Source organism: Suillus plorans (genome assembly GCF_016647745.1).
Source record: "Suillus plorans strain S12 chromosome Unknown HD556scaffold_9, whole genome shotgun sequence".
NCBI lineage: Eukaryota > Fungi > Basidiomycota > Agaricomycetes > Boletales > Suillaceae > Suillus > Suillus plorans.
The window spans coordinates 792,303-813,330 of NW_024537393.1; the positions used below are offsets into that span (position 1 = coordinate 792,303).

General features: G+C 47.8%; 9 protein-coding genes across 9 annotated transcripts; 6 read left to right on the forward strand and 3 right to left on the reverse strand.

Moving 5' to 3' along the window:
* Positions 1–563: 563 nt before the first annotated feature.
* HD556DRAFT_1037326 (uncharacterized protein) lies at positions 564–3,829 on the forward strand. Its single transcript, XM_041295955.1, has 2 exons — positions 564–1,989; positions 2,047–3,829. The coding sequence occupies exons 1-2, from the start codon at positions 651–653 to the stop codon at positions 3,570–3,572; spliced, it is 2,865 nt and encodes a 954-aa protein (XP_041164426.1). The 5' UTR covers positions 564–650; the 3' UTR covers positions 3,573–3,829.
* On the forward strand, positions 3,573–4,672 carry HD556DRAFT_1037239 (uncharacterized protein). The gene has a single exon (XM_041295954.1). It carries the CDS (start codon positions 3,680–3,682, stop codon positions 4,343–4,345), a length of 666 nt encoding a protein of 221 aa, XP_041164427.1. The 5' UTR covers positions 3,573–3,679; the 3' UTR covers positions 4,346–4,672.
* Positions 4,673–4,876: 204 nt separating this feature from the next.
* On the reverse strand, positions 4,877–5,516 carry HD556DRAFT_1343759 (uncharacterized protein; the record flags this gene model as incomplete). Its single annotated transcript, XM_041302183.1, is given in 3 exon segments — positions 4,877–5,007; positions 5,019–5,212; positions 5,305–5,516. Coding segments are annotated over 2 exon segments (202 nt in total), but the record flags the coding sequence as incomplete, so codon positions are not given.
* A 909-nt stretch (positions 5,517–6,425) lies between these two features.
* HD556DRAFT_1439285 (uncharacterized protein) lies at positions 6,426–8,278 on the forward strand (the record flags this gene model as incomplete). Its single annotated transcript, XM_041305948.1, has 4 exons — positions 6,426–6,521; positions 6,580–7,287; positions 7,336–8,100; positions 8,153–8,278. The coding sequence occupies 4 exons, from the start codon at positions 6,426–6,428 to the stop codon at positions 8,276–8,278; spliced, it is 1,695 nt and encodes a 564-aa protein (XP_041164429.1).
* A 966-nt stretch (positions 8,279–9,244) lies between these two features.
* On the forward strand, positions 9,245–10,549 carry HD556DRAFT_1305195 (uncharacterized protein; the record flags this gene model as incomplete). The annotated part of the gene is made up of 4 exons (XM_041299753.1): positions 9,245–9,406; positions 9,459–9,961; positions 10,319–10,390; positions 10,447–10,549. 4 exons carry the CDS (start codon positions 9,245–9,247, stop codon positions 10,547–10,549), a joined length of 840 nt encoding a protein of 279 aa, XP_041164430.1.
* Positions 10,550–12,132: 1,583 nt separating this feature from the next.
* On the forward strand, positions 12,133–13,628 carry HD556DRAFT_1037374 (uncharacterized protein). Its single transcript, XM_041295956.1, has 5 exons — positions 12,133–12,286; positions 12,340–12,395; positions 12,466–12,534; positions 12,610–12,716; positions 12,769–13,628. The coding sequence occupies exons 3-5, from the start codon at positions 12,504–12,506 to the stop codon at positions 13,315–13,317; spliced, it is 687 nt and encodes a 228-aa protein (XP_041164431.1). The 5' UTR covers positions 12,133–12,286; positions 12,340–12,395; positions 12,466–12,503; the 3' UTR covers positions 13,318–13,628.
* Positions 13,629–13,807: 179 nt separating this feature from the next.
* HD556DRAFT_1524973 (uncharacterized protein) lies at positions 13,808–16,153 on the reverse strand. Its single transcript, XM_041309244.1, has 13 exons — positions 15,902–16,153; positions 15,606–15,832; positions 15,515–15,547; positions 15,443–15,462; positions 15,371–15,385; positions 15,271–15,309; positions 15,197–15,225; positions 15,136–15,149; positions 15,057–15,089; positions 14,823–14,882; positions 14,632–14,772; positions 14,236–14,579; positions 13,808–14,166 (listed from the first exon to the last, which is right to left on the reverse strand). The coding sequence occupies exons 2-13, from the start codon at positions 15,661–15,663 to the stop codon at positions 13,897–13,899; spliced, it is 1,056 nt and encodes a 351-aa protein (XP_041164432.1). The 5' UTR covers positions 15,664–15,832; positions 15,902–16,153; the 3' UTR covers positions 13,808–13,896.
* A 1,620-nt stretch (positions 16,154–17,773) lies between these two features.
* HD556DRAFT_1534284 (uncharacterized protein) lies at positions 17,774–19,839 on the reverse strand (the record flags this gene model as incomplete). The annotated part of the gene is made up of 9 exons (XM_041309562.1): positions 17,774–17,866; positions 17,907–17,969; positions 17,996–18,052; positions 18,212–18,291; positions 18,818–18,853; positions 19,049–19,127; positions 19,185–19,252; positions 19,472–19,597; positions 19,758–19,839. The coding sequence occupies 9 exons, from the start codon at positions 19,837–19,839 to the stop codon at positions 17,774–17,776; spliced, it is 684 nt and encodes a 227-aa protein (XP_041164433.1).
* A 195-nt stretch (positions 19,840–20,034) lies between these two features.
* Positions 20,035–20,600, forward strand: HD556DRAFT_1230394 (uncharacterized protein; the record flags this gene model as incomplete). The annotated part of the gene is made up of 2 exons (XM_041297351.1): positions 20,035–20,281; positions 20,344–20,600. The coding sequence occupies 2 exons, from the start codon at positions 20,035–20,037 to the stop codon at positions 20,598–20,600; spliced, it is 504 nt and encodes a 167-aa protein (XP_041164434.1).
* Between the last annotated feature and the right edge of the window lie 428 nt (positions 20,601–21,028).

Sequence of the window (21,028 nt, forward strand, 5' to 3'; positions counted from 1 at the left end):
TCACGCTTATGAAAATCAACTCGCACAAACGTGAAACAGATGCGCCGCCAAGATAAGAGCAATCCCATTGGTGCGAAAGGAAGTTCGCCGTCATGGGAAGGAACGTGTGTCAATGCAATTACCTAGCAAGGTTGCGTCATATCAAAAAACGACTACTTCGCGTGTTCTCTTCTGCCGCGGCTACGCATCGAGCTTTGTAAGTTTATACAAAGCGAATCAAGAGCGCTATTGGGATGGTTGTATATGAATGCGGGGACGGGTGGCCGGGGAGGATCTGCCGCTGTAATTCGTTGGGAACTGTGACTGTGAGAGTACCGAGTCGATTCTATTTTTTGATTCGTACGCGGTACTTGCATGAAACAAAAACCTGTATCAATGCGTATGCAAGGCGATAAATCTAGGCGGTTTCGGTTAATATCATGTAGCCTATTGCCGTTCTGTTACCCCTTGTGCCTTGTAGCTCGTCGTCCGAGTTCGCATCGCAGGCTGTCGCAAGTCGGTTCCAATTTTACTTTGCATTCTAAATGGGGGAATAAGCAAATAAAGTCAAACAATCCCTGTTCACTGGTCATACCCGGCATCACGAACATCATTTCTTGTTCTCTCTTTCATTCATCACCCGGACTGCCTTTCTGCTGCTGACCCTCTTCATGCCATTGCTTCCAGGAATATTTGCTAAACGAGATAAACAATCTGGTCCTCGCAGTGCACCATCCAATTTAAACGTCCCAACGACCCCGACTTCTAGAGTGTCCATCTCGAGCGGCACCTTAACCTCTTCAGAACCAGATTATGTCTTTCCAGACAAGTCTTTAAAGTTTCTTCCGGCCGCAGCTTATGCCGGTCAAGCAGCAGCATCGTCGAGCAAGCTAAAGTTGCCATTCCGTCGGAGACCTGTACATCAGCCACATGTCGCAGGCACTTCCACAAGCGTCTTTTCTCTCAACGATAGCCCGCCACGCGCACACATATCTGGTGTAGCCTCTGAATCAGGCCACGACATCTCGCCTCCCCCACCAAAACTGTCCTTTGGAATATATCACGATCCCAGCATTAATTCCACACATTCGCTTCCTCATGAAAACACGCGCCGTCAATCTCCCCTTGATACCCCTTCCGTCGCCCGGAATCAGATACACAGCGCACCTCCGTCTTCTTCGACGACGCCACCTAATGTAAAAAAATCTGGCGGGTTGTTCTCGTGGGCTAGAGAGCGTACTAAATCGAAACCCGCCCTGCCACTAGCAACTATTGCAGCTCCTCCTACTCCAAGTCCCTCACCGAGGGATAACTTTAATTTGAAAGCTTTCCGCCACATTCGTTCCGAGTCCCCTCCTTCTCTAGCTGATGTTTCAGATACCGGACTTCCGCTTCCTCCTGCCCGGCCACGGCCGCGCGGGGACAGTGTTGCTTCAGAATCCTCTCAAAAGATATCTGTTGCAGCATTTCGTGAAGCACAACGCCGTAGCCGTGCAAATTCCCCTGTACCTTCATTCCGACTGCCTTCTTCCCTCGATACCCTTCGTGTTGAAAATATATCGAGACAGCGGGCTTCTACGGTTTCAACGCCTACCGGAAGTGAACATCACCTACCATTTAATCGTAATTCGAGTGCGCCCCCGCTACCCATCTCCGCTAACCGGACTTCGTCCGTTTTGGACACTAGTACTTCAGAGTCGGATGATTATGATGAAGAAGTGGATAGTGATGGCGTGCCTATCAAGCCTAGTCGCAAAGGCACTGTGACTCCTCGCCCTGGTCCGCGCTCGTGGTCCGATGCGGGGCATGTACCTACTACATCAAACGCTCAGACTCAACGGCCAGATCCTCCGAAATGGTCAAAATCGGACAATGTGCAGTTACGGCAGCCCGACAATATGGCTGCCGTGCGAGCGAGGGCATCTGTCTCCACTAGCGCTCTCACACCCAACGCTGCTGCCCGTCGTGCGTCGACTTTAGCTGCTGCAAACGCTTCTGCTGCATCATCAGGCGAGCATACAAGTTATTAAAGTTTATCCTTGTTTCTAACATGCCTTTTGGCTTCAGAGAAATCTTTGCCATTGCCTTTGTCGCCAAGGGTAGCGAAGGGTGACGACTCGGATACTTCGTCAGATTCGGATAATGATTCTGAAGACATGCCTCTGTCCGCGCTCGTTGCACCACGCAGACCGGGAAGTTCTGCATCCATATCCACCAACAGATCCGCTGGCTCGCGGCCTCGGATGCCCGCGAAGCCCCTGATTGATATCAAATCACTCGTAGGAAGTCCTCCGATGCTCACGCCTGTACTGAGGCACGAGCATTCAGTGAAAAAAGCGTCTACAAAGGGTAAGGAACGTGAGGTGGACAGGGACGAGCCCTTTGCTCCTCCCCCTGTCATCAGCTTGACGCCGAGTCGCTTGGCTGAGAGTCCTGCTCCGGTAACTCCCCGTTCACCTTCGGGCCCAGCTCCTAAGATTTCTTCTCCTACTCGCCATAAGAAGTCAAGCAGTGATGTTGGGTCTATCCCTCGGGCATCCTCTTCACCAATCGAGGTTGATGACGATTTGATAGACGCCATCAGACTCGTTACTTCCTTTGATCAATCACGAGATTCCTCACAGTCGCCTACACAACCATCCCAACAAGTGCCGCCCCTGCACATCACTTCACCGCATGTCGAACGTTTGTCAGACACTGATGATAAGACAGAATCCCCTCGTGACGACCGCATCGTGCCAACGCCTGTCAGAGAGTATAAACCACCAGCTTCTTTCAGCGTCACCTCACGCCCTCCGCGTCGATATACCACTGATCTCTCTCAGGCAGTATCACCAGTTTCGCCGACAACAACGTTCTCCAGTGTCTCCAAGAGGTCTTCTTCCCCACAACGATCTCCTTCTCCTATCAAATCTTCATTCGCTCCTCGTTCTCGTGCAGGTATCCTAGCTCAGCAGCACAATGTACCATCAACTGACAAGTCAGATGCTTCATCCGTCGTCTCAACTTCTCGGTCCTCACGCTCTTCTCGTGTCCCACCTGTCCCTCTCATCACCGCCGTGCCCGATTCACCTTCTGTGAAAGCTAGTTGGGGGTCTTCGAAGGATTTATACAAGACACGCCCTGCTTCGACGGCAAGTGTGATGGATAGCAGAATATCTCGACCGCCGTCAGGCACGCTTGTCTCCCCTTCCTCAAGGCCTAGCATGCCCGCAGTACCACAGCCATCCAGGTTGCAATCGCAGTCACTCATGCCCTCCCGCCCCTTCGCCAGTAATAGTTCTTTACGAGGCGATAGTCCCGCCGGCAGCTCAACAGGTGACTCTAGCAGTGGTCTTGGTGCGCCGTTCACTCCTCGTGATGGTAGTGATATTGGGATGAACGCTGGGCGGAGGGATGAAAGCGATGTGGACTTGACGCTCAAGGCGCGCGGGCCGAATGCAAAGCAGTCGACTGTGAGCTTTAAGGATGATCCGCCGCGTGGTCGTGAGAGGGTGAAGAATGATGCTGCTGATGAGGAGAAGCGGAATGAGAGGAGACGGAGTGAAGCGAGGTCTGCTATTGAGGTTTGTGTTCTATTTTGTGATTGTTGATGGTCGTTCTGACTTTTTGGTCGTAGTTCGGGAAAATCGTCAATGGTCGTGGACCCATTGTGCACAATGGTTCTGACGATGATCTTGTGCCTCAGCATGGACAGCGGATGAGCATTAATCCTACTATGGGCTTGGATGGCACGATGCCTGGGATGAACGCTCCTGCGTGGGGAGCGTGGCAGCAGCCCATGCCGACAGGTATGGGACCTATGATTGCTCCTCAGCTCAGCCCCGACCAGAGCTTCTTCGTTGCTCACCAGCATGCGATGATGATCGCGAAGCAAGCGTACCAAATGGCAGTGGCTCAACATGCGATGGCATTAGCCGGAGAGGAGTGGGAACGAGGGTCCAATGTCGGCGGCGGGTCTGTGTATGGGGGCGGTGGAGGTAGTGTGTACAGTGGGATGGGAGGAGGCGGGGGTGGAATGAGCATGCTGGGCGTCCCTGGGATGAGCATGCCTGGTATGATGCCGAATCAGTGGTCCACAGGCTCCGTCATGTTCCCTGGTCGGATCAGCAGTACGCAGAGTGAGTTCGGAGGAGGGTCGAGGAGTGTGTATGGGGAGTCGTTTGGCCCATCAATGTCCTCCCGTTCGAGCTACATGTCGGCTGGGCAAGGCGTCCCAAACAGTGCTGCAAGTGCCTATGGAGGAGGTCCCAGACAACGCGCCAAGACTGGTGCTTCTCAACCTTCGAATCTGCAACTACAGACGCCTGGTAAGAATCCCGGACGAAAAGCCGCTCCCCCATCGAGCTGGAAGAACGCCCGATAACATGTCGTATGATGATTTTATGACGTTCATCCATTTTTTTGATTTTCACTTGCATATATATTGAGACATTCCACTTAGCCGCTCTTTGGTTCTCTGACTTTTCTTTTAATTCCACGATAGCGCTCGAAGTTTTTTTCTGTGTTGGTCGAAGACGCTAACGGATATGCTTGCATACAGTAGAAATGTTGGATTTTGCATTTCTTCGATTCGATTTCGACTTTCTCATCATCATCATTTGCATTGACGTTGAACTAGCATATACCACGATTATGGCTCCTGTTGGGACAATCATACGCATAGTCAATCCCACCTGCTTGCATTGTCATCATTCGACATTTGAAATTTGAGGATCAATTCGAGTCTCATATTTAACGTATCATGACCTTGGCCCAGTGGAAAGTTTCACTGTGAATACGCCGAAATTTAATGATAATGTTCTCGAGACATGGATTACCCGCCGACCTGAGTCTCCAATAGGAATGAAGACAACATAGAGGGGCTGATACTCTGGACAGAACGTGACGATGACAAGTTCGGGAACTCGTCTGGGCCGTTGATTCTCAGCTGCCAGTGGGCCAGTTAGGAAAGACTGTAGGCCACTCGATCGAGGGGGCTCTCCGAATAGATTTGTACCCTCGAAGTGTCATACCTTCATTATGACATTTCTGACGGAAGTGTCAAGGTTGTCAGAAGAAATATCAGTAACGTGTCCCTGCGGAAAATGGAGAACCATTGCACAACGACGATCGTTCCTGAGGGTAAGATGTAACAGATGAGCTCCGTAGGAAACGACGGGAACCGAATCGAGCAGAGATGGGCGACATATTTGAGACTAAAATTCAACACTATATAGAATTTATAAGTCATGACAATGTCGAATGACTATGTGCGATTGGTCACGGAGGCACATGTGCTCGATCAACATAAACGTGCCGATGAAGAAATGCCAATAAACACACGCTAGAGTAACGAGGGACCAGGCTGAGTAGCAGAGGCAGAGAGAGGATGGTGGTGTGGGATGCACCTGAGTGCGATGCAAAAGTTGTAACAACCATGTTTTTCTTGTTGAGCAGGTGGTTGTGTCGTCGTCTATGCCTGAGGCGGAGGCTGTGGCGTCGAGTTTGGTTGCGTCGCAGGCGGAGTTGTCCCTGAGGCCTGAGGACGACTGACTGGTCTGAGCGTTAGCTTTCACAAGGGACACACGCTACGTAGACACCTTCTGGAAATTCGGTTATGCATATGGCAGAGCGAGAAGCACCTAATATACCACTTACCTGTTGTTGTTCTCTTCAGGCAGAGACTGGTGCGGGCCTGTGTGCCATGAGAAGAAACTGAGCCTGAGGTGTTATTTGCAGCGAAATGGTCTCAATTGCTGCAAGGTGATGCCTAGAGGTAGAAGTTTTAGCTGAGGACGGGCGCCTGAAAATATAAGAAAGTACAGACGGCGCCGAAGTATGATAAGACTTGGAAGACTACGTATAGTTAACATTTGTGCCCTTTGCAAGATAAAGTGCAAGGTTCACCTGAACAAATCGCCACTGCATGGATCTCCTCGACCAATCGATCACCACTCCTCACGAGGCTTTGGACATAGCTTCGACATGTAATGGTTGTGTTGGGCCTTGGCGATATTGGAGAGGAAGACCTAGTCGTGACATGCTAAGTAGTCAACTCGAAATATGGCTAGCATGCACGTACTGGAGGACCAGGCCCGAGCTATGTATGAGACCATCTACGAAGCGTCGTATCCGCCATATGCGAGGTGTCTCCCATCCTGGGAGTGAACACATTCTGTGCATCACTGACCCAATAAGTTTTCAGGGCTGCTTACTCAATTGCGCGACGTGCTTGAGGGAATTCTGTGCCTTGCCACAAGAGGCCTTACTCAGGTTAACTTGTAGCAGCTTAGCAGCTGACGACGAGCTCGCTTGTTTTTAGATGAATTTTGTTTTATTGCTCCTGTTGCCTTCGATGCGATTTTGTCCCACTCAAGGCTCCAGTCACGGTGACGTGATGGATTCTGAGAGGAGAGGCCTCCTAAAATTTTCAGATTCTAAGTCCTCTCTTCAATCCTATAACCATGACTATGGCGGTCGGATTCTTGTCGCTTCCTACAGAGCTCATATGTCACATTCTAATCCTTCTCAACCCCAGGGACATTATTCGCTGTGCAATGGTTCGCTATTCCTCGTAGTTCCACAATTTCCTCCATGGCTAACGTTTGATCATACTAGACCTGCAATATCTTTTGGCTTGCGGTCCGGAATTCTGTCTACATTCAATGCAAGCTTGAAATTTATGCTCAAAGCTTGATTAATACTGGGACCGCTACCACGAATTCGACCGGCGTTGCCAGAAAGACTTTGTGTTCGCTCAAGAAATTGGCATCTTTGTGGCGATCTGACTTCCATGCGACCACTACCTTTGAAACAGTGGTCACTACTGCTGCCACATGGGAAAGCACGTTACCGATACAAGATGTGAAATGTGGGCTTTGGTGGTCACACTCGCTGGGCGAAAATAAATTCTACATTCAGGGTTGCGACTCGAATCCTACACTCTCCCGGACATGGTCTATCGGTGATGTCGAGGGCTTTCTTACTACCTTCGACCCTCTGCAGGATCTTATGGTTGTGTGTTCTGAGCATGATTATTATGTCGCTGTGACCGATGCAACACAAGATTACCATGTCTGTTGGGTGGAGTTCCGACTGGCTTCGTCCCAGCATCCACATCCGAGTGCTGAGTGCACTTCCTTGGAGTGCAAGCATACCTTTGATGCACCTGGCGATTACCGTGCTGCTTTGTCACCGCCTGTAATCTGTGGTGATCGCGTATTTATCCTCTATTACATAGAGAACACAGCGGATGACTGCCATCCTGAGCCTGTGTCCGGCATGTTCATACAAGTGATCAATTGGAGGAAGGGATATGTGAATAGGGTGAGTTCCCTCTGTTTGTGAGAATTCTGCTACTCAGCATATAAGCAGCATTTTTTATGTCGATTGGGTGTCTGCGAGTTAGATCTTTTCTATCTAGTTGATGAACAGAAGCTTGTCGTCATTGGCCCAGAAGGCTCGATATACTTGTACACGTTACAAGGGCTCAATGGGTCGCCCCAGTGCCGAATCATATATCACCTTCCCAAGATCTTCCATCTATCATTGTACAACTGCCAGGTCAAGGTTCATGGCCACCCGTCACTGCATGGCAAAGCAGCACGCCCAGGACTCATGCCGAGTTATGTGCCCTCCCTGGAGTCACAGATTATGGTTTTAGAGTTTCTTCCCAAAGCGGGGAAAGCTATCCTAGTCATCGATATGGCCATCTTCTCTGACATGGCCCTGCGCTCAGATATGCTCGTCGAGATTCCCTGGTCAGATTGGGGACCTCAGTATGCGTCCTACTTTCCGCACCACGAAAGCTACGATATCAGCGTGTTTGGCAGCAAAATGGCCTATGCTCTTCCCCAAGATCATATCCCGAATCCTGGTCAAACACTGGAAGGGCTCTCCAGTGAGGGTTACTTCTATGTGCATATCTGGGACTTCAATAAGCGAGTCATTGCTCGTTCGGAATGTGTCAACGATCCTGACTCACCGGATCTTCGCATTTGCAAGCCGGGTCGGATGATTGACTCCTTTGGTGAAGATATCGTCTCGAATCGTGCATACATTGCAACAGTCTGTCGTACGCCATTTCCGACAGCTGGCTCCAGGATGTTCTTGGAACAGGATCAGCTTACTGTGACATCGGTACGCGTTCTTCGTTTGAACACAGGAACGGTCTGATGTGACCGCATTGTAGGCTCGGCAACATGAGATTAGTATTCAGGTCATTTCCCCCATCCAGACAGATATTGGCTCGGACCTTACAGAACAGACAGTTTGGAGTAAAACGGTGGGACTCAGCGACGCCGATGTAGTTTTATGAGCAATATGTTTTCGCAGTTCGTCCAAAACAGGCGGAGTATAAGTATGGTATCCTATACACATCCGAGTCTCATTCCAGAATTGTTCCAGAACGGTAACAATATGGAGGATTCGAGGTTCCGTGCTGTTCACGAGAGGCTGTACTAGGCTAGGTGCGGTGGTCGTGTATACCTGTGACCGCTGAGGACCCCAACTGCTCAAATATAAGCTTCTTTTACCATGTGTTTTCCTCCAGTTCTATGTTGATACGGAGCTCATATATATTCTTTTCTTGCAGAATTGCTATCGACTTCGATGACCGGACATCGTGCCCGTCGAGGTTACAAGTGCGTATATGATTTTTTCTTTCAGTATACCGTGACAAATGGAGTGATAAATGGAGACTTGGGACCGCCCTGATCGTGATACTGATCATGGAGAATCCTACTCCCCTTAGAGCCACCAAGGGCGAGGCGATTCCGACATCGGAAACAACTACATATATACCTCTGATTTCCGGGATCCTAACTCGAATATAGGCATATATTTTCCTCCGGTTTCTATGCTGGTGCGGAGTTCATATGTATTCGTATTCTGAGGAATTCTTTCCGCAGAGATCAATGGCGTAGAACATCTACCGACTTCGACGGGACCTGGACATCGCTCCCGTCACTATAACCAGGCTATTAGCCAATATCAAGATCACTTCAAAGTGAAGTCCTTTGAGTCGTCATAGAAATTTCCAGCAAGCGCCGTATCTCTGAAACAAGAAATTAGGCAAGACAGTAATATCTGCTTGCTACATTGCTAATATGGTCCGATCTCGAATGCCGCACTAGAGATTGTAGGGTTCTTACGCAGACAACACTTCGTAAGAAGAAACGGCGAAACCATATTTGACAATGCCTGGGCAGTATAATGGGTACTCACGAAGTGGCCGTACGGGCATAAAAAGTAACCATTGAAAGGTCAATCGTTCCTCATGAACATGGCATCACTTCTCAAAGTTCCATTTATTCTCTCGTCTGCCATCACGCAGCACATGTCGTTTACACCTCCGAACGTCCCCTCGAGTGCAGAGACTATTCCCCAAAGGTTCAATGAGCAGGTGTTCACTCGGTTTATTATGTACGGGTTTCCGATTATGAAAGTGAGTGTTGTTACTGCTTGTCCACGACCATTTCTATACAGCGATACACTAGACAGTTTACTGGATTGTTTCTGTCGCAGAGATCGTTACCATCGTGTCTCACACGACGGACTCTCTGTCCTTCATACAAGCCATTGCACAACACGCAGTCGGTCATGGAATTCATGACACACCCATTACTTTCTCTTTCATCTTGGGCACCACACTTGCTGTCGTAGGGGGTCTCATACGCTGGTGGTGTTTTCGCACCCTCGGTCGCTTTTTCACATTCCAACTCAGTGTCCGCAAAGGACACCATATTGTAACGACAGGACCATACGCTGTCATACGCCATCCATCATATACAGCAGGTATTATACAGATGACCGGCATGGTAATACTGCACGGATCGCCCACTTCATGGCTTAGATGCTCCGGAGTTTTAGATTTTTTCGGACTCAAATTAGCTGTGGTGGCATGGCTTGCGGGGATCACGCTTCTTGTGATCAACATCGTGTTTAGGGTCAGCGAAGAAGATGAAGCACTGAAATCGGCTTTCGGAGACGAGTGGGCGAGGTGGGCGAAGGTGGTCAGGTACCGACTGATACCTGGCATCTACTGAACCCATTGCACTTGACATATTGGTGTTTTGCAATGGCTACAACTATTCCCCGTTCAATCTTAGATCTAGATAACCCGCTCATACGAGAAGACCGTCTCTCCCTTTCCTCGTCTGAAGTTGGAGGGTATTCATTTCAAAGTTTCATTCTACAATAGCGCTCAGTTACTTTTTTAGTTGACGGTGACACTGGTAACTAGACTGTAGAGAATAGACAGCTTGGAGTCAAATAGGTGGGACTCAGCGACGCCGATGTAGTTTTATGAGCAATATGCGTTTTGTCGGCGAGAAAAATATTAATTTTGTTTTCGCAGTTCGTCCAAAACGGGCAGTGTCTGCGTATTTGCACCGGGGTTATATGCGACTGCCATGGCGTTGACTCGGAGGTCTGTCACTCTAGAGTCCGATACATGATAATCGAGCTGAGAGAAATATTCTCGAGTGCTGATGACCAGTCGGGGAACCAGGATACATTGCTGAATGGCGACGAAGAATATCGCAGTGCTTCTATAGCACTGGCTTCCATCTGCATCACCTTGGGATAACCCCTGTGGTTCATCGTGCTGTAGTCATTGGTGAGAGTATCAGCACCTGCATGACGTTCAATATGAGATAGCTGAAAACAGTAGCATTGGTACTTGCGCTAGTATTATGACTGCTGCCGTCTGACTCCAAAAAAGCTGTCCGAACACCCTGTGTGGCGTCTCGAAGACGTTCACACTAGAGAGTCGATAGACTTAGAGACTCGAACAGGATAACTGTCCGAACTAAGATATATTCGGGGGTGAAAGATCCACTGCCCTACAAGTAGATATACGTCAGTTTATATACTGTAGGGTAAGAATACTATGGAATAAGAGAGAAGGAATGAGTCAGTAGTAAGCTAACAACGAGAATATTGGTTGCTATCGCCAATATTCGACGATGGCTTTTGACGAGCGTTACACCCTGGGACCTCCTCACTGTGATCTAGACTTATACGATTCGAATTTTTCGCGGGAATCACATGCTTCTATGGTTCTCACGACCACGATGTCACGTGAATTCGCTGATGAACCGGACCGAACCCGAACTTCAACTAATAACTGCATCCTATACACATCCGAGTCGCATTCAAGAACGGTAACAATCTGGAGGATTCGACGTTCTGTGCTGTTCACTAGAGGCTGTAGGTGCGGCAGTTATGGTTACTTCTTTCAGCATACGAATGGAAATTCGAGTGGCAGTTTAGCCCAGTGGCCGGGCCATGCCATCATATTCATGGAGCATACCGCTACCCCTTGGCACCACCGAATCGGTTCCACTGGCATGGGAAATAACTATGTGTATACCTGTGACCACTGAGGCCTAGGATCCCAATTGCTCAAATATAAGACTATGTCTTTTCCTCCAGTTCTATGGCCCTATATTCTTTTCTTGCAGAATTGCTACCGACTTCGATGGGACCGGACATCGTGCATGTCGCTGTAACTAGGCTTTTACCAAAAGCACCGCAAAATGAAACCCTCGTCATGGAAATTTCTAGCAAGCGTCATATCTGAACCTTCTAGCGCAGCTCCGAGATGGACGTATCTTTGCAACAAGGACGTCACGTTAGGTTGAAGAAGCAGATGAGATGCTTGCTTGTCATGAATATGATCCGACCTGGAATGCTGCACTGCGGGATATAGGGTTCTGTAGCTTACGAAGACAACTAAGAGGAAATGACTACTTTCAATTGTCCATGCCGTGCTATCGCTTTGTGAGTGACCATGACTTCGTGAGTCATTTTTGATGTATAGTGAGTTTGTCAGACAATGAAATGTGATAAACTGCCGACCCCCTAGCTGGATTCATCAGTTCCTGTGCGAAGTAGTGGGCACTCACGAAGTGACCGTACTAGTAGGGAATGATGGCGGTTTGTTTTAGGGACAACTAGTCTAAACTCATCGTTCATCACCTCCACCATTCTCAGGGGTGTACGTCAGGCAAGTAGCTTGCGAAGTTGCACTTTTTCTGGACTGCAATGCGGGTGTTTCGTGGACTATGTCTATGGTCCAACTCTTACAGTACGTGATGTTAGTCATTCTTACATGCGACCTCATTCAGCCATCAGACCCAGAACGCATATTATGGAGCATAAGTCAACCCCGAAGCGATACGCGGCACGACACTGTCCACTACCTTCTCCCTTCCTCGTTAGATGCAAGGTGATGTTTATTTTCAACAGTCGTCGGCAAGCAATTTAATGATACTTCTGAGCTATTCACAACTGGTTTAGTTCGTTTGTCTTCTCCGACATGGCAAGTTAAGTTTGAATGTTGAAGGGCTGAAATGGACTGATATTCTATGACAGGCAAGTGATGACTGTTTGTATGAATGCCGACCTTCGCCACATTATGGACGGCTAGAGTATGTCAACGCTGAGATACAAGAATACGAGCTGACGTGTATAGCTTATCGCCACTTCTGGACCATGCAGGTACTTCAACCATCGAGTATAGCCTCGGCGAGATACTTATGAATAAAACGCAACCATTCAAGTTGAAAGGTCAGTTGCTCTTCATGAAGATGGCGTCACTTATCAAAGTTCTACTCATTCTCTCGTCTGCTATCACGCAGCAAGTATCGTTCACACCCCCAAATGTCCCCTCAAGTAAAGAGATTATTCACCAAACATTTAATGAGTGGGTCTTCACTGGGCTTATTATGTACGGGTTTCCAGTCGTGAAGGCGGGTGTTTTATTTGTCTATCCACAATCATTTTTACAGAACGATGCGCTAGGCAATTTACTGGGCTGTTTCTTTCGCAGAGATCGTTACCATCGTGTCTCACACGACGGACTCTCTGTCCTTCATACAAGCCATTGCACAACACACAGTCGGTCACGGGATTCGTGACACACCCATTACTTTCTCTTTCATCTTGGGCACCACACTTGCTGTCGTAGGGGGTCTCATACGCTGGTGGTGTTTTCGCACCCTCGGTCGCTTTTTCACATTCCAACTCAGTGTCCGCAAAGGACACCATATTGTCACGACAGGACCATACGCTGTCATACGCCATCCATCATATACAGCAGGTATTATACAGATGACTGGCATGGTAATACTGCACGGATCGCCCACTTCATGGCTTAGACGCTCCGGAGTTTTAGATTTTTTCGGACTCAAATTAGCTGTGGTGGCATGGCTTGCGGGGATCACGCTTCTTGTGATCAACATCGTGTGTAGGGTCAGCGAAGAAGATGAAGCACTGAAATCGGCTTTCGGAGACGAGTGGGCGAGGTGGGCGAAGGTGGTCAGGTATCGACTGATACCTGGCATCTACTGAACCCATTGCACTTGACATATTGGTGTTTTGCGATGGTTACAAGTACTTATTCCCCGTTCAACCTTAGATCTAGATGACCTGCTCATACGAGAAGACCGTCTCTCCCTTTCCTCGTCCGAAGTTGGATTCATTTCAAAGTTTCATTCTACAATAGCACTCAGTTTCTTTTTTAGTTGACGGTGACACTGGCAACTAGACTGTAGTGCAATGGACTTTGTACAAATTTTCTATTAGTCTTTTTTTCTACTTTCTATTTGTAATCGCATTTATCATGATATGCTCCTAGGTTAACCTGATATCTCATATAAGGCCAACGAAGAAACACAGGGGAGGTTCTGGATAATGTTTTGGGCAATACGACGCCCAGGCTAGAATCGCAGCGATGACTCTCGCTATTGCACCTCCCGGATCCCTGTGCCTAATTCAGACTCGGGCTCAAATACTGACTGAGCGTCCGCGCCAGTGTCGAGCGCAGACAGCAATAGTTTGCATCGTAACATCCAGTACCTTATATTGCATCTACGCCGGTCGTATGGACTCGGTGCTTTGTACATGTATATGCATCGCAGCAATCAAAAGTTATAATTCTTCGTAAGTGATGACCTCAGTACTCTCTTCATCACTCTTGACCGGCTGCATCTCCTCGTCACCTTCGTTCAACTGGTCATAGTTCGTAACCTGGCGCGCAGACTCTTCACCAACTCCTGCGAAGTGTATTGACCCAGTGATCATGATCGGTTCCGAGTTCAACCGGCGAGAACAATGTTCCTTGAAGTTGATTACCATGCGGGTGCCAATTATGGTCTCGACAAGCATGATGAACGGGATAGATATATTTGCGTGTAGGGCCTGATTGCGTGCAGGGTTCAATGAGTAACAGTGAGTAATACGTCAAAAATGACGCAATAAAAACCTCACAGCGGCATTCCGCCACAGGCTCATGACGATAACGCACATCGCCAGGTTTCTAGATAGATCAATTATCAACCGGTGATTAGGAACGTACGAAGTAGATGATGCTAACATGAAGAAATATAAAATGCTGTCTCGCACGAGTATGCTCATGAATGAATTTACGCGCAAGCTGGAGGTACCAGGGGTGGCCTTCCTCTCTCTCATATTATTGAGGGAAACTCTAATGGCCAAGAAGAAGAGCAATAGCTCGAAGCAAAAGACGGGTATGAACAAATAGGTGAAATCCGTGTTGATCCCGGAGAAGGTGCACAGGTGCTTTCCAGGAAAACTTGAAGACTCGTTGGTGACTGGAGATGTTTAGTGAACAAGTGTGGCCCCACGTCTCTCTGCAGTACGTACCAATCAATTGGCTTGCTGGACCAATGGTTCTCCAGATGATTACAACGACAGCCAGGACCTCGCTGAAGAAAGCAAAGACCAATATCATGAGTATCCGCCTAGTCCGCCTGTACATAGCATATATTCGGAGTTGCATGATGCCTATGCGAGTGGTGTTAATGTCGAATTGTATATGCACAAATGTGATTTACACTGAGTAAGCCACGAACACAGAAGAGTACCCCACGCTCGGACTTGGAAAAGCCGAAAGCCTTGAGTATAAGTCAGATGCTGGCCATTTCGAATACGAAGTCAATGGACTTGCATCTGAGGAATGTGTGAAACCAATACTATCAGCAAGAAGTGCGAATAAAGCGCGTTAGAGACCATACTCCTGTAAACGACATCGTAAGAAAACCACAAATCATACGTTTAGACAAACGCGCTCACTTGTGTTGATGCATCTTCAGTGAGGCACACTAGAGCACGTGAAAGAGATAACTTGTGAGATAAATATTAACTTACGATATACACCAATGCTAAGAACACATCAGATTACTGATAAGAGCTAGACACCAGGGCTTACATCACGACGGAATCGCCCAGGTAGCGGTCCTAACCAACGTGAAGACTAGAAAAATCTACACTAGTTGCACATACCAATAGATATAAGGCGGCCACTATTGAAGGCGGCCTCCGCTAGCCATCAACGAAGTCAGCATATGACGAACGGACACCATTTTTTCAAGTCTTGACTCACCCATATATAATCTATCTAAGAGTCCAGCATTATCATTAGGTTTTGCTCGTTTATGGGTCAACAGTGACTCACTTCACGAGCGAAGGTCAATGCTGAACAGACGATAATTGAGTGAGTGGTCATAAGACTTGATCGATTGCATACAGTGATCATACAAGACGGCGACAGCGACAGCAACTGAAAGCCGTGTTTGGATTAAATCAGATTGGAAGTCGGGAACATCACTAGAACTAACTTTGCGCATAAGAAAATGAACTAAGGACATCTGCTGCTGCTGTTGCAGTTGAACTCATGTGTTGCAATGCGCTCAGCTAATTTCAGGGATAGAAGAGCTCTGGGTGAAAGTCGTTGGACAACGGAAAGGGCGGTTCCACAGTCGCACGATGGACTTATTATAATTTGGCTTTGAGTGAGCATTCCAAAAGTACATGCATTTAGGGTCCTGCTATTTGGGCAAAGGCGCTGATAACAAAAGGGGTGACATTTAGCACCAAAACTTTTATTACTGACAGAGGTTTGTCAAGTACTTACGTTTGAATTAGCATCGGGATACTGCTCATCAAGGGTCCAGAACACAAAAGAACGCCTATAACCGCAGAACTGCCACTACTGGAGATTCGAGGTCAGCCCGGCCGTTAAAAAACACCGAGGGAACAAACTTGAAGTATCATCGAGGAAGTTCGTAGACAAGGGCAAAATACTACCGCTAATCGACGGCATTTGCGCCGTACCGTACAGTATAAGTTGGTGTAAAACTTCGTGTAGTATCAGGTTAAAGCTGACTAAGCATGCTTGATCCGATCACAAACCAACTGCAGCTTTGAGCGCAGGGCTCATAACTCCTTTCGGCCAACTCCAGTTGACACTCCAAGGTACATGTCGCAAACTTTCGTGATACCATTCACTCGTTTAAAAGACGCCTACGTGCAGATCGAGCCTTGCCCATGCTGTCACGGTGAGTCAACGGGTACTAGCTACTAGCGACCTTACTAGTAAAACACATGGCTGGGTCTTACCGTCATTTTTCCCAAAAGCCCTAATCCAGTTGGTAAGTTCCTTCCAGCATTACATGAGGCTTCTTCATACGGTCACCCATCATGCAGGGTTGAGTGAGCATCGGATACATTAGTTATCCATTGCGCACACATTTAGATGTCCGTTCCGTCTTTGTACGGACACCAGTGCGGTTCGGAAACGGCCGTACACAGGCACCAACTAGTTCGGCTCATGCTAAAGGCTGGGAGATGAGGCTTCCTGTCCCCCCACTGGTACCCACCCTGCTGGTGGGCCATGAGTACCGAATGCAGCTGGCCAGATATACTAGACTTGTAGTCGCGCATGGACCATATACTCTCACTAGGTCGTATCAAAGCTCAGTGGTATCCTCTTAAATAGGACGAGTAAAACGGCGAGGTAGGCAGAGGTAGTAAACCCCTGACGAGAACTCGGTCAGTGGTCCCTTATCCTAGGAGACGGGTGCCTGCGGCAGGTGTGGTCTGCCTCGCGACGCTCAACTGGACACATTGGCTTCGGCTTCGCTCCATAGCCAGTTGCTAATAAACGGAGAGCAGATTCTTCTGAGATAGCGCCGTCCATGGGCTCCCGAACCGTTTTATGAGGAATTTCAGGTTGTTTGGGCCTATGATACTCCATGAGGCAAGAAAGTCTTTCAACGTGTTCAAGCCACTAATAATACTTCAATAGTTCACCCATAATGTCGTTTTTATCCGACTTTTTAGCTACATTCAAGGACGAGTATAATGCACTAGTGGCTATGCTGGTGAAGGCCTAGGACCAACAAGCGCGCCAATGTCTTTCACAGGGCGTCTTCGAGATCCTTTTATGGGACGGACTAACGTCACGGTGTGCTAACATACCCCACTAGTTTTGGTCATGTCGATTTTGCAGCGCGATCAAGACGGACTACGAGCACTTATGGCTAGAGGATTCTGTCTCTCCTGGAGTAATTTTACATCTCAGGGAACTCCAGGGCTTCATGTTGCAATGTCTCATAATAGTACCTTGGCGTTACGATGCAGGGCCTTCATTTTGACGGTTTTCCTCTCATGTATTCTGTGCCCCGTTAGATACGGTGATCGTACGATGGAATAACATAAGTGTTTACGTTGGGTGAGTTGCAATTAGTTGTTTGTCGACCTGTGGAAGTGATCATCATTGGAGATACTGGTCATGGAATAATTTTTTTTATTAAGCGGCTGTGTCTGGGTCGTGGGTTTTGATGTTCCTGTCCAAGTCCATTTTGATCCAGTGATTAATATCTCGTTCCGCAGACTTGCATTTACAGTAGTAGTTCGATGCCATTCGAAGAGATGCACTATTTATACAAAAGCTGTCACTCATTGTCACCGAATATAACTTTCAGGTCCTCGAGACTCCCCGGGTTTACTTTACCCGATTTATCGCCCGGAACGCCTCTTTGTCGATGACAGTCTTGCGTTTTTGGATCCGGAGTATGCGGCCTTCGGTGTGATCAACCTCAAAGAAGGTTAAATGAATATGATAAAGACGTACTCACTAAAAGTTTTTTGATATAGACAGTTTTTTCTTCGCCTACGAATTCGGTGCATGCCATCGATGGCTGTCACCAAAATCAGTACGGTTAACCATAGACGGATACTGATGCCAACCTCGATTTTCAGTCGCCGCGTTCGCATCAGAAGTCTGAATAATATTCATTAGCGTGGCACAGGGCAACAAGTTCTGGGAGATTAATCATGAAGATGTGGTTGGCGCTCGTCAGCTATTGTTTGAAGTAATGTTCAGGCAATTCAAAAGGCAGGTAGCTTGCGCTTAAGTTCAGATTAACGGCTTCAAGCTGACAATCGGAACCTTGGGCTTTCGCTTGTTCCGCTCGAATTCTGATATGACAGCAATGCGCTTCAAGTTGAGGCCCATCGATCCTAAACGATACCATGACAGGTGCCCTGAAACTAACTTAGATCAGAATGGAATGGACTATGCAGAGGTGCACCTACCGAGATTTTGTACCGGCGCATCCAGTTTAGCGGAGGATTTAGAATCATTTCACGGGAAGACTTCTGATGTTCGACGACCCTTCTTTTTCGTCCATTGAAAACACCTGGTGTGGGCTATCTTGACCAGACAGCCGGAGAACCTCAATGAGGTCTTATTCCTTGACCGGTCCTTATGAGCACGTTGTGCATCGTGGCAACCCTCCCTTGTCCGTACACGTCGCAAGATATGAATAATGCATTGTTTACCACTGTGGTATAACGTTGAGAACTTGACATTGGCAGATGAAACGGACAGTGTTATACAAACGCAAGGATCCCTCCTTTGAGTTTGTGTTCGGCTTTAGGTAAGTCAAGACTGAATTCTCGTCTTCAGTCAGATCGACTACAGTTCGGCAGGGAAAGCATGGATATAAGACAGCTGTTCCTATAGCTGGTTGGGAGACTTACTCACTCCATAGATGCATAAACACAGCTTCTGTGCGTCCACCTTGTATGAATCAGTAGAGGAGAACAAGATAATTTGGCCACAAGTGCTTTCTTCTGGTATCCCCTTAGTGTTAATGTAAACATGCCAGGAAGATCCATGTCAGCCATCGATTGATCGTTCTAGCCCTGAAAGACTGTCAACATGATAGCCGCTTATTGTAAATGAAATCCGACTCGTTTTCAGTCAGCTCCTCACTTTTTTCGACTTCGACTTCCTGTTCGTCACCAATAATTTCAGTATTCTTCTTCTTGGCATCACCAGGATCTTGGTCACCCTCCAAAGGCAAAGGTTAAAAGCTTCGAAGAGAGTGGCCCAGATTGGCGTTTCTGACAGTTTGTTCATCTTGTGTTTCCTGTCCCTGATGGAACATGATTATTAGTGGCCCCTCCGCAGAAGCGCCTGGTTAATTAATATCAAGTCCGCACCAGAATGCAGAGTGACTAGGCACTTGCCACCCTGAAGTCAACAATCCTGGACGCCATGATAAATGCAAGGCTAATTCATATGGGAGATAAAGTACCGAAGTCAAGAAACCATGAAACATAAGATGAAACATGCTGCGAAAGACGGCCGAACTCTGGTTGAAATGTGTGAGCACCCTTACATCATAAAACACACCAAAACTACGGTCATTCGTAAGGCGAACTGCAGCGTCAGTTTTGGCTGCGATTTCAGCGTAGCACCGAGGGCGAGATCCGTTTTCACCGTTATCAGGAAAGGCTTTCTTCTTCTCTTCGCCTGAGACTGGTAGGCGAGATTATAACCATCAGGATTACCTTGTTCAACACGGGTGGTGTCGCCTGGTTGATATGACCTTTGCCCTTGAGAGCACTCTAGACATTCCCATTCCCGACAAGGAATGATCCAAGATATGCAGGATGATCAAATGATGCTTGTCCCGCACATGTCTGAACTTTGGGAGGTGGGAGTCGGTACACTTGCGTGTTCTGAAGACAAAGTTCAACTGGTAAAATTGTCCGAGTCATGCTGATAGTGTCCGGACGAAGTCGTAGAGCACTCAGCTGCTAGAGGTGCTCATTCTATTATTTCATTTGTAATTGTTTTTTTATCATTATTTGATTGGCTAGTAAAGATCATGTGACGCCACCCACTAGACTACCACGCCCCCGCCAGCACCGAAAACCCAGGAAACCCAGTTAATTTTATCTACTCAACCTACTATGTTTTGGAAATACTTTACCGACGCTTCTGCTACGTCGGTTGCCTCTGTACTTGCACCAAGCGGCCCTGAGGTAGACTCCAAGGCGATTGACGCCAAGCTCGAGGACCAAGCGAAGTATACCAATGAACAGGAGGTGATGATCAAGACACTCAACAAACAGCTATGTCACTGTGAGAGTGATTTGGCTGCTCACATGGATCTCGTGAGCGCACTAGAGACATCATTAAGCGACTCTGAGAAGAATCGTATGTATCGTTTCCTGATCGCTCTCTAGTGTTTGAGCTAACCATTTATATTTGTCTTACAGTTCTCAACGCGCGCATGCAAGCAACGGAGCTTGCGAGGGACCGAGACTCGCTTAATTTCCAAATTGAGGGCCTTCGCAATGAGTTACAGGAAGCGCGCCGTGAGGTTGTTACTGTTCGGAAATCGATCGTGGAAGAAAAACAGTCCCTCGAATCGCATCTTGACGAAGAACGACGTGCAAAGGAACGTGCTCGTGCACAGCTCGACTCTCGGATGGAGGAGCTAAAAAAACGCCAATCGAAGTTTGCTTGTCTATAGCGTGCCTGTCAAATCTGCATTCATATCTTTTCGGCCTGTGAGTTGTTGCGACTCGTGTCGGACCTCTATGCCTATCCTTTTTGCGCTTTGCTTATTATACCAGTTTTCGCGATCTACGAGATCGGTTAGCGATTATGTCTCTTGTGTACCCCTTGGCTGTAGGTACACAAATTTGAAATGAGACTTGAGTGGTTTGGCCGTGTTACTACAACTATGTACTTGATAGAATTGCTGTGTCGTTTTTCGCTCATATATTTCGTTCAAGCCAATTTAGATCGATCGACTCGGACAACATCGTTTACACTGTACTCAAGGCACCATTTGTAATTCTCAAGGCGTTGAACCATTATCGGAGCACGACGCCAATGCTTGTGTCATGCGGGTCTTGTACGCACAAACACTTTCACTTGCTTACGGTGCTTCCCATG